The sequence below is a fragment of the Alligator mississippiensis genome, chromosome 5 (genome assembly GCF_030867095.1).
Source record: "Alligator mississippiensis isolate rAllMis1 chromosome 5, rAllMis1, whole genome shotgun sequence".
Lineage (NCBI taxonomy): Eukaryota > Metazoa > Chordata > Crocodylia > Alligatoridae > Alligator > Alligator mississippiensis.
The window spans coordinates 172,965,102-172,980,472 of record NC_081828.1 but is presented as its reverse complement, the minus strand read 5'-3'; the positions used below and the strand labels follow the sequence as shown (position 1 = coordinate 172,980,472).

Genomic DNA, 15,371 nt, shown 5'->3' with positions numbered 1-15,371 from the left:
GATTTTGCAAAAAAACTGAGCACCCTCAGGCATCATTGATGTTGACAGGTGGTTGTGAGCACCTTATCAGACTGAGTGAATTGCATGTTTCATCTCAAATAAAGTAATTTGTGAACTAGGAAACTTACTATACAGGTAAATCCTGATTTTACTAAAGCTGTATCACACGTTAGTAAAGGTTTTGTATAGTCAGTTAAGGTTTTGATATACACTGCAACCAAAGAACCAGCTATAAACATGGTTTTAGATATCGCACATCAGGTGTTACCTGTAGTTGTCTCTGGTGGTATTCAGATGTTCAGATTGTACCAAAGAAAAATCAGTAGTAATCACCAGGCTTCCAGTTAGATTTTTAGGCCCCAGCAGCTGCAGCTGGTTCCTCCCAGGAAGAAAGTTCAGGCCCAGGTAAAGCTAATTGTAGGTTTGGGGTATCAGATTAAAATAATTTGGGGCAGAAAAAATGCCTACCTGTATATTTCTACAGTCCTTTGCATGGAGTGACACTGATTGTGATCATGGGCTATGAGCTCTTTATTATATAAGTATTTAATAATATTTAAAGTCTAGTTAAAACTGGTGTAGAAAAATGCATTGAATAAAACAATTTTGTCAGACATATGAATACTTCATTAATATTGATATTTCTATCAATTATTTCGCATGTGAACACAAACTAAATATTGCTCTATATACAAATCAATTTGAACGACTATGTTTAACCTAATAAAAAAAGATTGTCCTGCTGAAACCATTCTGCTATATGGTATGCAGACCTTGCAGATTTGCTTCCCATAAATCAGCACAGGGCTTGGGTGTGTTTCTTTCTAGTAGTTATTACTTTGGAATCTCAGAAATTTACAGAAGTAGTTATGATGATAAGAAAGTCAATGTATACCTCCCAAACGGTCCCATTACAGAAAATGTTTACAGTCAAGTTTTTAGTCGAGCTCTTGACAAAAGCGATTAAGGAATGGTATGATTTAGAGATGTCATTTTGTTAAAAAAAAGAACATCACCTGAAAAATATTCAACGTACATGCTGCCTGTGACTGCATCACAGCTGCTTATGTTTCTGACAAAAAGTGAATGTTTACAACTGTTATTCTACAGAATCAATACAGCTGTGAATGTGGAGCTGAAATCTATTCTAAGGCAATTGCCATCATCATATCTCAGCATTAATCACATAAGGCTAACATTTTAAAAGTGGTTGCATATAGGAAAATATCTGATTCCACATATAGGCAACTAAATACAGCTGTGGATGTGGAACTGAAATCTAATCTAAGGCAATTGCCATCATCGTATCTAAGCTTGATTTTCAAAAATGCTGATTATTTGTACTCCTGTGAGTTTAGTAAGTACTCTGAAAAGATGAGGTGTAGGATTTTAGTAGAAGTGGCTAAGAAACAGATTTTCCATTTTGTAAAAAGTCTGTAAGTTCAAAATTTTCTTCCGTTCCAGAACAGAACAAAAATTTAGATTTCTGATTAAAAAAACTCTAAAAAATTATTCCTTTTGGCTTGACTCAAAATGTTTTACTTTGATTAAATTGGAATATATCATTCCAAGTTCAAGATTTTAAGTGCTTTTAGGATAACATGAAAAAATGAATTGTCCTCTTATGAAAATGTTAAAATGCTTCATGTCAAATTTTTAATGACCTTTTGTCAAAATGTACGTGTTTCCACAAACTTGTTTCACTTTCAGTAAATCAATATTTTTTTATGGGAAGATACTATGTTGAAAAAATCTTAATCAGTTTGACTTATGCAGCAGTTTTGAAAGGCTGTACCACTTACTTAGGTGCCTGTATGTGGATTTAGATGACTAACTTTCCATACCCTAATTTGAGTATAATGGAAAACACAGGAAGAACCTAGTTTGATATTTAGATTCCAAAGAGTCTCTTGCAAAATGAAGAAATGAATAAAATGTTGAATAAAATGTTATATTTCTTCACTCAATAAATTCCATAAAGGACTCTCTTAACTGTGCTCAAGGGTAACTTGAGATTCCAAGAAATATTCTGCTCTTAGTAATGTTATTCCTGTGTAAGGTTTTTAAGAAATTCACTTACCATGTGTCTAGTAACATTTTCATTATCTACTCATCGTATTCATGTTCACAGAAGGAGCTGTAAAGTGGGGAGATCCTGATGATGTCTTTGGTAAGTTTTTTTCTCCTGAGCAGTGTTCTGTGATGTGTAGTGTATTATGCAGTCTTTGTGACAGTTACGTGGTGAGCTCCACTCTCCTCTTTTCAGTTCTTACAATGCTTATTCCAAGAGTATGTCACATACACTATGAGTCATCAGCATTAGAATCCTGTAATGGGGCTGTTCATATGGGATCAGATTCAAGTTTCTTAGTTCTTTCAGAAATGTTTACTCAATCCTCAACTAGAAACTCTCAGGGACTTGTCTTCTTCAGAAAATTAGGACATATAGTCTATGTAAAAAGGAACATATTTAATATTATCTTGGCTGGTAATAAGAGCCATAGGTTTAAGAATGACTAAAGGTATAGAACAGGGGTTTTCAACCTTTTTGAATCAGTGTACTCCCGGTGGCTGGAAGCAGGGGGAGGGGGTGGCGCATGGCTGAATGTGGAGTGGGTGGTGGCTGCCACCATGCGCGAGCTTCCCCCATCCCCTGTATCCGGCCAGGCAGGAAGCGCCTACGTGGCAGCGCAGGGTGATGTGTGGCGGCACTCCATCCCCACCTGTGCATACCCCCTATGGCCTTCTCAAGTACCCCCGGGGTTGTGCATACACCTGGTTGACAACCCCTGGTATAGATGGATGTAACAATTGTATTGATATCAGTGGAAACTGATATAGGCTGCTATGCTGCAAATGTTGCATCTGTTTGACTGTAAAGTTACAGGGGTAGCTAAACTACTCCAACATTAACCCTGCTTCATTCAGGGTCAAAGTTAGGATAATTTGGCTAACTTGTATCACTACAGGATCATACAGACCTAACATTATAACAGCTGTTGTGTGCTCTCAACTAGTGGCTCTTCTCTAAAATATATGTTTGTCTTGACACTAACTGACATGATGGGAAAATATAACTTATTTCTGTCAACACTGTGTGATCAGGCTTAACATCATGTACTTTAATACGACTCTTCAAGATCTAATTTTGATAAACTGTCATTGACTTCAATAGAAGTTTTATCAGAATGAAAGAAAAAATTAGTTAGGACCTCATAATATGGAATATACATTGCTGTTTGTTGTGTGTGAAACTCTCCAAAGTCTAAGCAGTATGCATCTGTCAAAGGCCATCATTTGTCAAAAAATTACAAAGAAAATCCAAACAGAGCCTGGGTAATGAAATATGTCTATACTAAGAGAAGTAAAGTTGAAGTGGCAGGACACAGAGGGTTCACATATAAAGGGTTCAGTTGTTGTTCATAGATTTCATAGACATTAGTGTTGGAAGGGACCTCGGAAGATCATTGAGTCCAGCCCCCTGCCCAAAGGGCGGAAGTCAGCTAGGGTCATAGGATCCCAGCAAGATAAGCATCCAGTTTGCTCTTGAAGGTGTTCAATGTAGGGGCTTGAACCACCTCCGGTGGCAGGCTGTTCCAGACCTTGGGGGCTCAGACAGTAAAGAAATTCTTCCTTATGTCCAGCCTGAAACGGTCTTGTAGTAGTTTATGACTGTTTGACCTAGTCATCATCCCTTGGGGCACTCTGGTGAACAAACGTTCCCCCAGGTACTGGTGGTCACCCCTAATAAACTTATAGGTGGCCATTAGATCACCCCTGAGCCTGCGCTTTTCTAGGCTAAAGAGCCCCAGGGCTCTCAGCCTGTCATCGTAGGGTCTGCTTCCCTGACCTCTGATCATGCATGTGGCTCTTCTCTGGACTCTCTCAAGCTTCTCCACATCCTTTTTGAATTGCGGAGCCCAAAACTGGATGCAGTACTCCAGCTGCGGCCCCACCAAGGCTGAGTACAAGGGGAGAATGACGTCCCGGGATTTGCTTGAGAAGCATCTATGGATGCAAGCCAGCGTTTTGGTTGCTTTACTAGCCGCAACATCACATTGCAGGCTCATGTTCATCTTGTGGTCAGTGATGACCCCTAAGTCTCTTTCTTCCATAGTGCTAGCCAGCATAGCACTGCCGAACCTACAAGGATGCTGCGCGTTTTTCTTTCCAAGGTGGACAACCTTGCATTTATCGGCATTGAACACCATCAGATTCTCGTCCGCCCATTTGCCGAGCCTGTCCAGGTCAGCCTGGATCACCCGCCTGTCTTCTGGTGTGGATGCTTTGCCCCAAAGTTTGGTGTCATCGGCGAACTTGGCCAGTCCACTCCTGACTCCAGTGTCCACATCATTGATGAAGATGTTGAACAATATGGGTCCAAGGACAGAGCCTTGGGGGACCCCACTGGTCACAGGACACTATGATGAGTGACGTCCATCAATTACTACCCTCTGGGTCTGACCACGGAGCCAATTTTCCAGCCAGTGGATCGTGGTGGACCCAAGGTGATAATTGGCCATTTCGCCAAGAGGTGATCATGGGATACCAGATCGAAGGTTTTTTTGAAGTCAAGATATATGACATCAATCTCTTCTCCCTTGTCCAGGTGATAGGTCACCTGGTTGTAGAAGGAAATGAGATTGGTCAAGCAAGACCTACCCGCAACAAACCCGTGCTGGCTATCCCTTAAGATGTTGGCGTTGGCCAGTCCATTAAGGATGGCCTCTTTAATAAACTTTTCTAAGATCTTCCCCGGGATAGAAGTCAGGCTGATGGGCCTATAGTTAGCTGGATCCACTTTCCTCCCTTTCTTGATGATAGGCACCACATTGGCCTTCTTCCAGTCTTCAGCCCCTACACCAGAGCACCAAGAGTTTTCAAAGATCCGTGCTAGAGGCTGGGCTATGATGCTCGCCAGCTCCTTTAGTACCCTGGGGTGTAGATTGTCAGGGCCAGCTGACTTGAAGATATGCAGCTTCTCAAGATGTTCCTTCACGAGGTCAGCATTAATGGAGGGCAGGGAATCACCCTCACCCGGACTTCCCTGTCCTGTAGCGGGCATGGGCGTCCCATGGGACTGATGAAAGACTGACGCAAATTACCCATTTAATAGGTTGGCTTTTTCCTCGGTGTCAGTTGCCCCATCTGGTTCAGCAGGGGTCCAATGTTGCCCCTGCTTTTCCTCCGGCTCCCCACATATCTGAAAAAGGACTTTTTATTGTCCTTGATGCTCAAAGCTAGCTGGAGTTCAGTTGCAGCCTTGGCTTTCCTGGTATGCTCCCTGCAGGACCGGACCAGTGCAGAATAATCCTCCTTGGAGGTGACTCCCATCCTCCATCCTTTGTAGGCCTTTCTTTTTAGCCTCAGGAGGTCTGCTAGGTCCCTGGAGAGCCAGGGGGGCTGCTGTGCCTTCTTGTTGCCTTTCCTCCGAGATGGAATAGACTTAGCTTGTGCATTGAGGATGGCTCCCTTGAGGAGCAACCACTCTTCTTGAACTCCCCTCTCCCTGGGGTCATGGTCCCTTAGGGCCCCAGTGACAAGCCTCCTGAGCTTGTCAAAGTTGGCTTTCCTGAAGTCAAGGACTTCCGAGTTGCTGACTGACTTGCCAGCTTTTCGGCAGATGGAGAAGGTGATCAGCTCGTGGTCGCTGTTACCCAGCTTCCCATCGATCACTAGGTCACCAACTAGGTCATCCCCAGTAGCCAGTACCAGGTCGAGCAGCGCTTTGCCTCTCGTTGGCCCATAGACTTCTTGAGTCAGGTAGAGGTCATCCACGCACGAGAGGAAGCTTTGCGACTGCTCGGATTTTGCTGAGTGATCCTCCCACGAGATGTCCGGTAACATCATTGTTGTTGACTTCGATCACACTTCTCCCTCATTTCTGCATGAGCAGTACCCTAGACTATTTTAATTATAGTGCTCTTTGGGTACCATTTGTATATTTTGCAATGCAGTGCACAGAAGTAATGGATTTGGGGAGATTTGGAAATGCCATGAGTGCCCTGTGGAGCAGCACTGGGAAAACTAAGCAAGTTGTTTTCTTCTGTGTTGATATAAAAATAATTAAAATAGAAACCCCTTAGCCCAAAATGATTCTTAGACCTCCTGCAAGCAAGTCTAATCAAAAGGGCTCTTGGAGCAAACTTTGGCCAGTAGGAGTATGTCTTTGTGAGCTGTTTTTTAAACTTTTTTTAAGAGATTAGAATGGTTCATAAAAGAGGAAATTTATTTAATGTAAGAAGAACAAATAAGGCTCTGTGTGTGTGAGGGCTTTCAGGATCATGCTCAGATTGCTTCTGTTTTCATTTCCAAGATGGGAGAATAGTGTAAGTACTTCATGATCCTTCAAACTCTTTGATAGAGAAAATGTTAAGAGAGCTCTTAAATTTGCTTATAAGAGGAGTGGGAACACAAGGAGTGATATAAGTGATCTGAATTAATGTTAATGGGCATTGTGTGTATAAACCTCTCTCGTGAAGAGAATTGAAAGACTTAAGCAATGCAAGTCATCACTATGTGCAGTTGCCCCATTGAACTTTTGCAATGGGATCACAAGGCAAACAATGACTATGGTTCTGTTGTGTCCTCTGTATAGTGAGTATATGAATGAAACATGTTTTTCTCCAACACAAAGCTTCACCTGAAGTTTTTCCTTCACTGAAAAAGTTTTGCCTTGCTGGCAAAATAAATATGTGATGCATCCGTAACGTGACATTCCATAAACCATCTCATAACTCTGTAGTTGCATGCCATACCCACCATTTTGGTAGGAAAGCCTCTGGAAGGCTGTAGGAGAAAACCTGGTTCTCTTAAGGTCTATGAGAATTTTGCCAGTGACTTCAACAAGGCCAGGATTTTATCCTGTCCCTTGATTAGGAGCTATAGAAGCAGTTCAGCTCCTCTTCATTCTTTCTTTAAGGGCCAGCGTGGTTCTGCAGAATGTTTATCTTCTCTGACATTACCCCTTCCTCCTCCTCCTCTCTCCCCATGAAGTAGCCATAATTTCCCCCTTGTCCTGATAAAACAGAGTAGAGAAAAATGAGGAGGTGACAATCTTCTTGGATATTAGTGTTTAACCCACATCTAATAGTTTATAACTTTGGCATTTTTGCAGCATTACTGCAATGTAACTAATATAAGAAGCATGAAAATCTGTTGAAAAGCCGTGAAGTAATCCACTGTGGGTCAAATACTTAGGTTCTTTGTCAAAGTTTGCTCAAAGTGTAACCAAGAAAACTGCTATCAGCTTGCTAGGAAAATGCCTGAGTTGAAATGTAAGTTAAGTCCATATACACTTTCACTCAGTGGGGGTAAGAGAACATTTGCTGTTTTATGTACTTCTTTTAGTTAACCAATACTTTAATAGCTGAAGGTGCTAAAGTTGCTCAATTACATAGTTTGTTTTTCAAAATAAGGAAAAATATGTTATATTTTTTGCACATAAAATATTTGAGTCCCATGTAGAGGGGCACAGCTTGGCCTCTGTTGCTCTGTGTTTTTCAGAGGGTACAATAGAAGCCAGTTATTGTCAGTCAGGATTGCTACCTTGTTATTGTATAGCTATATGAGTAACATACATATAATTGCCGCATTATGAATGCTGCATAATTAGAAAAGTATATTAAACTAGTGATTTCTCATACAGTTTGTGTTTCTAGGTATGGGGGAGACTTGAACCAATAAGGAATCTGGTTATTTTCTTGACATGCAGTGGGAAAACACATTTTGATTGGTTCTTATTGCTGTTTCACAAAATACCTACTCTAGCTGAAATATTCAGGCTGCTTTCAAGTCAGAGATTAAAAGCTTTCTAGAAATACCGCACTAATGGTAACACCATTTGTTGAAATAGTTGTACATTGAAGTGGACTAATAAGCTGTGTTCAAAAGATATTTCTGAGTGGATCACCTTTGCACTCATGTTTGTGTTTTGTGAAAACATAGTTGTTCATTGTTCATTCCTTGTGTAATATCACTTCCAATCACAAAAATCAGAGCAGTATAGGATGGAAGCTAACAGCTCTGAAAATACAAGCCTTCTGCTTCCTGTTTATCAAATTAGTAAGTTTTATGGCAGGCTGTTATGTGTATATGTGACAGAGATAGAAAGTAGGTGAGAGAATTAGTTATTTTATTAACTGTATCCCTGTAACCTCTTTAAAAATATTGTTTGAGGTCACTACAGGTGAAACCCACCCCTCGCTGCACAAATCCTAAGAGTGTTCAAGTTTTGTACAGAGATTGAGACAGGGGTTGAGTGATGGAATTTATTTTAACCCTACAACCTGCATACAGCCCTTCTTGCTGTTTTTTTCACTTTGTGGAGTGGAATAATAACCACTAGGTCTGTATAAGAGATGACAGATTCAGTTCTCCTCCCTTTCCACTCAAAGCAGCCCCTTTTTGCCAGAATCCACCTCTCTCCACCTGTGTCCATCTATGCTCCTCACTCAGGAGGCTAAAGTAATGCTTCCAAGGTTCAGACAACCTTTCGTGGGCACTCCAAGGTGGGTCAATTTAATCCTGTTTGCTGTATATTGATGAGACTCATGTAATGTCTTAAGTACTGTATTTTATACAATTTTTATTTCAGTCCTCCCATGGTTTTCTCATAAATTTGTTATATCGTGCTAACGACTTTCCCAAATCATTTTACTGTGAGAATGGAACCAGACAAGTGGTGTAAATGGTGAGGAGGTTGTATTTAGGTTATAATCTACAACTGATTTCTCCAGCGTCATACTAAACAAAGAAGTTTGGAAAACAGGAAATTAACTAGTGTTGCTATGCCACTCACCCAAAATAGGATGTTTGTATTGTGGGCAATTAGTAGAGGCGCACCAATACACAGGTCCCATATCATATCGGCACTGATAAAAGGAAAATTGACATCAGCGATTTGCTTTTTTTGGTTGATGTGGCTGATAATGTCAATAAATACTGCATGGCGGATGAGGCCCCCATGGTGAGGGAGGGAGTGGGGCTGATGCTGGGTCTGGAGCAAGGGCAGCCGCTGCACAGCCGGGGCAGGGTGGGGTGAGGGACAGAACCATGAGCAGCTCACCCGGGGGACGCAGGGAGGGTGTGGGGGGTGGTTCCTGCTGCTACACACACCCTGAAAGGGCATGGGGGGGGTGCCTCCTGGATCTGTGCACGGGGCGAGGGCTGTCGCAGGCTGGAGCCAGGGGCAGGCCTGGTTCTTCCTAGCGGTGGGGTTGGACCGGCGCTACTCTCAGGGCGGGTGGCAGCAGTGCTGCCAAGGGGCTGGCGGGGGGGGGGGGGGAGTGGGGAGCTAAAGCCACTCCAAAATCTGCCATAGCTCCCCTCCCAGCACCACTGCTACCAAACCCAAGCACAGCCCTGGCCCAGCCCCCCACCAAGAAGAACCCGGCACTGCCCCCAGCCCACAGTAGCATCCCACTCTCACCCTGTGGACGAATTTGAGGGGCACACGACCCCCCCCTGCCCTCTCAGGGTGTGTGCAGCAGCAGGAGCCACCCCCTCCTTCCCCAAACCCTCCAGAAAAACCAAGGCTCTGTCCTGCACCCCGCCCTGCCTTGGCTGTGCAGCACCTGCCCCAGCACCAGCCCCACTCCCTCCGTCATCGTGGGGACCTCGGTCTGCCTCCCACCTTACCTTTTCACTCCCCCCTCTCTCTTTCCCCCACAGCAGACTTACCAGCCAGGTGCTGCTGTCCAAGCTTCCAGGCCTCATATCGGCAATCAGATCAGTATCGGCTAATATGGCTTGTTAAAATTGGCTATCAGTATCAGCCCAAAAAATCTCTATCAGTGCACCCTTAGCAATTAGCATCCTCTCTGTGTTGTGGACTCCATTGGCTTCTGATTTTAGTAAGCTAATATTGGGAAAATGGTTGAAAATGACAGGGAAACATCCAGGGAGGGGTTATCAGTTCTTAAAAGGCAACAGAAAGAAGACAACACCTGAGGCTGGTGGGGATCAACTGGGAAGATGCTTTTGTTCAGAAGGGATGCAACAGATGATGAATGTGTCATGATCAAGGATCTGGGTTTTCTGTTTGCCATGGGATAATGTGGTAAAACGCAGATTTTCTCTTCTAAGGAAAAAAGTGGATTTTTCTCCTTTTAAGGAGAAAAATGCAGATTTTCAGCTTTTAAAGAGAAATCCATGGGAAAGCTCCCTGCAGGTAAGTCTGGGGTGGAGTAGGGATTGAGGCCCCCATTGTGAGGGAGGTAGGGAGTTGGGCAGAGCTGGGGATGGAGGCACTGCCCAGCCAGGGCGATGCTTGGGGCCCGGGGCTGGAAATGTAAGGCCACAAGATCTGGCTGGGGTGTGGGACGTAGCCACAGGTGGCTCGTCTGAGGATGACTGGCTCCCTGCCACTGCGCACACTGCCACACGGGGTTATGGGACATATGCCCCCCCAGATTTGAGCATGGGGTGGAGGCAGCTGTGGACTGGTGACTGCAGATTCAGGTCCCCTCCTGCCGCCCCCCCCCCCCCGCTGCCCTCCCTGCAGGGACTTCCACAGCCCAGTGTGGCAGGGCAGAGCAGGGTGGGGAAACTCAGTGCCATTGCCAAGAGCCCCAGGCCACCATGGTGAGGCATCCCCTGCCCATCTGGCAGCAGCAGGGGACACAACTTTGCATTGCCACCCCTGCTGCCGCTGGGTGGGCAAGGGGCGCCTCACCATGGTGGTGTAGGGCTTCCAGCAGCAATCCCAAGCCTTCTCACCCTACTCTGCCCTACTGTGCCAGGTCCCATCTGCTGGGCTGTGGAGGTCCCTGGGGAGAGAGGGCAGCAGGGCAGGGAGCCCTGAGCCCACAGCTGCCAGCCTGCACCCACTCCTGCTACAGGCTCCGCTCCAGCCATGCCACTCATGTGGGACAGGTAGCCGGAGTCCATGCTCTGCTCCAGCCACAGCAGCTGCAGCCTCCCATGGTGGCAGCAAGTGGCCGGGCCCTGTGGGGGGGAGGCGGGGGAGGGGTGAAGGACCCTGCAGAGCTGGGTCCCTGGTCCTGTTGCCCTGGCAGCTAGGGCCCCCTCCAACAGGGATGGGGAGGCAATGGGCTATGGGTGGGGAGTGAGGGGCACCAGCAGGGCTAGAAGGCCTGTAGGTCAGGAGTGAGGGTCACCGGCAGGCCAGAGGGCTGTGGGTGGGGAGTGAAAGGCATTGGCAGAGCTGGGAAGGGGCGCTGTGGGTCCTGAATGAGGGGAACCAGCAGGGCTGGGTGGGCCTGTGGCTTGAGAGTGAGGGTCACTGGCAGGGACGGGGAGCTGTGGGTCGGGAGTGAGGGTCACTGGCAGGGCCGAGGGAATGTGGGTCAGGAATGAGGAACACCAGCAGGGCCAAGGGGCTGTGGCTTGGGAGTGAGGGGCAATGGCATGGGCAGGGCACTGGCATATCAGGGCTGCTCAATACCACAAAGCAGTTGCGGGGGGAGAGGACAGGACAGGACAGCCTCAGCTGGACCTATGTTCTGGTGAGTGAAGGGGGCAGGGAGAGCTCTAATTTTCCATTTAAAAAAAATGTAAAATCAAACTTCAAAATATATAGGTATCTAGAATTTATTTTACTATCGTGATTCAGGCACTGGTAGGCTTCCAAAAGGCTATAAAATGGTAAAGATATCAATAAAACATTGTGTTCAACTGATACCTATATATATAGTGGTGTTTCATTTCAATCATGGAAAAATGTAGTTTTTGTCTTTTAATCAGAGAATTGCATATTTTTAATCAGAGAATTTGCAATTTTTAAACAGCAAAAACCAGGATCTCTGTTCATGATTGTGTGGTCAGACATATCACTGAAAACCTAATGTCTTCATTTTCTGAAGCGTACCAGGAATCCTCCCTAGCTTGTCTTTCTGGGAGGAAAATGGCGGAAGACTGGTAGAGGTGTCTCGCTATGAAACCGAAGGCATGATTTTGAGCCTCGCTTCAGACTCGTGCCAAAGACCATACCAAGTTAACTGAGCTGTAAATGGGCATGTTGGCAGTCAGGCTGGGGAATCAAAGGTGGCCAGATGTGATGTTAGCTATACCACTCCCTCTTTGCCCTGGACTACAGAAGTTGGTGTGCTGTAACAAAGCTAGCCCGGCCTACTCCCGAGACACAGGAGGAATCTTTACCATTTTGGACTGCATTATTTCTCTCATAAATAAACTTTTACGTTGATGTAAGTAGTCAATTCCAACTCTTACAACTGCATTGAATTCCAGCAGGATTCAAAAACCACCTAATCAATTTCATCCCTCATTTTTATAATGCAGATGCATAGATATACTGTGTATATGGGTGTGTGCGCGCACACACACGCACACACAATTGGCTGCAGCCCTGTAAAAGTATGCAGAGTACAGAAATATTTTTTTATATTTTCTTAGGGCCTCACCATAAACATAACAGGTCAAATTCAGAATTCAAGTCGCACTCATTTACATTCACTTGTACTTCCTTTACACTCAGATGCTCTTAGGCCTGTTTATACTCTGGCATACGGGACCAGATTCTTCCTTGTGCCAAGATCTACTTCGTTCTTGAGAATGATAATCATGGTTTCCTAGTTCTCAACCTGCCTTGGCCCAGATGTAAATTAGAGCAACCAAGTGGCTGTTCTAACTTGCAGCCATTGGTAGTGGTCCCTACTATTTGCCAGAAATGAAATAGCATAACAGATCAGTGATCTGGTCTGCTTTTCCTTTCCACCTTGCACCTGTGTCTTTGGGAAAGAGTAGGCAAAAACCAGCTTCTTGCCTAGTTGAAAATTCTCCTATGCCCAGGTTTCTTACATTGTTTAGGTAGCATAAAAGAGTCAGAACAAGAACAAATAATTTGGCCCAATAAGTCTAAGTTGGTTTAATTTATTCACCCAGAAGCTGAAAGAAGTTAAAGAACAGTGAATGTTACCTTAATGTATACACTCTTCTTGCTCCTTTTTGCATACATTATGGTGGTGTAGACCTCCTTGCATGTGGCTAGCGTAGGGTGTTAGTAGACAGTCTAATATCAGTGGTTGGCTTTTTACCGCATAGCAAATAATTTCTGTCTTTGCTACTAGGAGTTGTTATGTTATTGTTGTTATGTATGTTTTCTTATATTCTACTGCCTTACTGAATTTGATTTTTAAATGTTTGCAACTACAGGCCTAATTTCCATGTTGACTTACTGAAACTGTACATGAAAATTTGCTAATTGCTGTTACAAATAACTGGTGTTTTGTGCACACAGTTAGCAAATTTGTATAGCCAGGTGCAGTAATTACATATGTAGGTAAATTGTACAAAGAGTGTATTCTCTTTCTAACGCATAGTTGCAGACCAGGCCTCTGTGTAATCTCAAGAAAATTAAATTGCTATTTTCCCCTAAAGAGTGCTGGAGTTAAATAGCTTTGAATCCCATTTTTGTAGATTTCAATGAGGCAGTCCCAGAAACAGAGAGGCTGGATTCCAAAGCACTGAAAACACGAGCACAGCTTTCAGTAAAGAACAAACGGCAGAGACCTACTAGAACAAGGCTCTATGACAGTATCAGTTCAACTGATGGAGAGGATAGCCTTGAACGAAAGGTGAGAAGGTCTCTTCCTTCTGTCTTATTCATGGTATGAGATGGTAGCTTGCCCCTGGAATTTGTTTCGTCCTGTACTTTTGTCCTTTCATAGTAGTACAGGCAATGTTTGTTCATCTGCAGCCAGTGTACCATGGGTAACAGTCTTTGCACACTAAGTCACATCTCTTAGGCAGCACATCTGTTTTTTCTCACAGGAGCAGAGATTTCTGACCGACTTCCATGTGTTACGTTGTACTGATTATTTAACTTGTATGGGAGTAAAAACGAAGTTCAATCCTGCATCTGTTTATTTCTCAATGTGAATTATGTGTGATGTCATACTGATCTTTGAATTTCCTTGATCCTGACTCAAACTTGAAAGCCACTCATTAGTAAGCAACATAGATGTGTGATACTCAAAGGTAACTCTATGAATTACCAGAATATTTATTAAAAAATACAAAGGAACTAAAACATGTTAAAATAAAGGATTGCATGTTGAAAGTAAACATTTCCTTGATTGGTTACAAAATGGCATAACCTGCTTTATAATCTCTTATACCAACAGCCGTCTGACAGTCCCATGCACATTTCAAAACCACCTCTGCCCATATGCATGAGAGCATCCTCACCAGCATCAGATTCTGGTGCTTCCTCCCTCTCCCCAGCCGCTAGCAGTGCAGCATTCTCATTTGGCAACGTAGCTGAAAACCAGGAAAGAGGACAGCAGCACAAAGGAGGTGTTCTTTCCTACTGTGCTCAAGGTGGCATTCCACTATCCTCTCCTTCAAAATCCGGTCGCAGCTCAGAAGCATCTCCTTTGCATCACTCAATGGGCAGGATTGTTGTACAAGATGAAGGTATAATCATTTTTCCAAATAAATCAGTGCGTTGTTTCCCTTGCTTATATTTACTTTGTGTGCATGTCCTGTTGTTTTAGCCCTGTGACTAAAATGGCCATCTTCTCAGGGCTTTTCTCATCTGCCTTGAAGTCGGGAAGTATCAGTTGTTTTCATTTGGTGGCATGAAGAAAGGTCAGAGTTTAAATCAAGACCAGAAATCATTTACTTTTTTCTTAGAGCTGCTTGAGAAAAGGAGAAAAAAGTCGCAACATTTTTTTTTCCATATTATTTTGAAATGTGAACCATTTGGTTTATTTTTTTCCAAAATTCAAAACATTTCAGACAGCTGGACATATTCTCTGAGCAGAATACCCAAGACTAGTGTTTGAGAAACTTCTTCAACATTTGTACTAAAATCCTGAATAGCAGTTTTAATAAAGTGTCACCCACTTAAATTGAGTCCAATGTTGGTCCCTGTTTTTCATGGTGGGGGCACTAGTTAGAGGATAATTCAGTTTTTGGAGTTTGTTACTAGTTGAAAAGCGAAGTGGTCTTCTTGATTAGACAAGAAACCGAAAGCTGAACACCCCTCCAATCTAAATGCAACTTGTCCTATGGCTTATTACAAAGCATAGCCAAGTTGTTATTTTTCTGTTTTCCTAGGAATACAATGCATTCCTACCAAAGCATTATTTGGGTAGGCAAAGATTAGTTTGTTCAGCATTTTAAAAGCACAATGTAGTACAAACTTCATTTTCTGACACCTGTGTAGATTCAGTCACATGGATTTACATTGTGTGCATTCACTGAAGTTCATACCCTGCACTCCTTGTTACTTAAGCAAAATTGCCCATATTGTAAAAGAATTGTGGTTAAATTAAGGACTGCAAGACTGAACCTTTAAAATCTTCATAAAAGATTTTGACTTAAAATTAACTGAAAAATAGTGGGTTTTTTTCTAGTTTTGTTGACTACTATTGAAAATGTCACTT

The 15,371-nt window shown here is 43.6% G+C and overlaps 1 protein-coding gene across 11 annotated transcripts in view; it reads left to right on the top strand.

Moving 5' to 3' along the window:
* Nucleotides 1-15,371, top strand: part of PPP1R9A (protein phosphatase 1 regulatory subunit 9A) — a 256,192-nt gene that overhangs the window by 214,001 nt on the left and 26,820 nt on the right. For 6 of the 11 annotated variants that reach the window (XM_019497853.2, XM_019497854.2, XM_059728981.1 and 3 more), the window contains exons 12-14: nucleotides 2,132-2,170; nucleotides 13,399-13,556; nucleotides 14,106-14,397. In XM_019497853.2, coding sequence (XP_019353398.1) covers nucleotides 2,132-2,170; nucleotides 13,399-13,556; nucleotides 14,106-14,397 — 489 coding nt within the window. The remainder of the gene's footprint in view (nucleotides 1-2,131; nucleotides 2,171-13,398; nucleotides 13,557-14,105; nucleotides 14,398-15,371) is intronic. The other 5 variants (XM_059728989.1, XM_059728983.1, XM_059728987.1 and 2 more) reach the window with 3 other exon arrangements.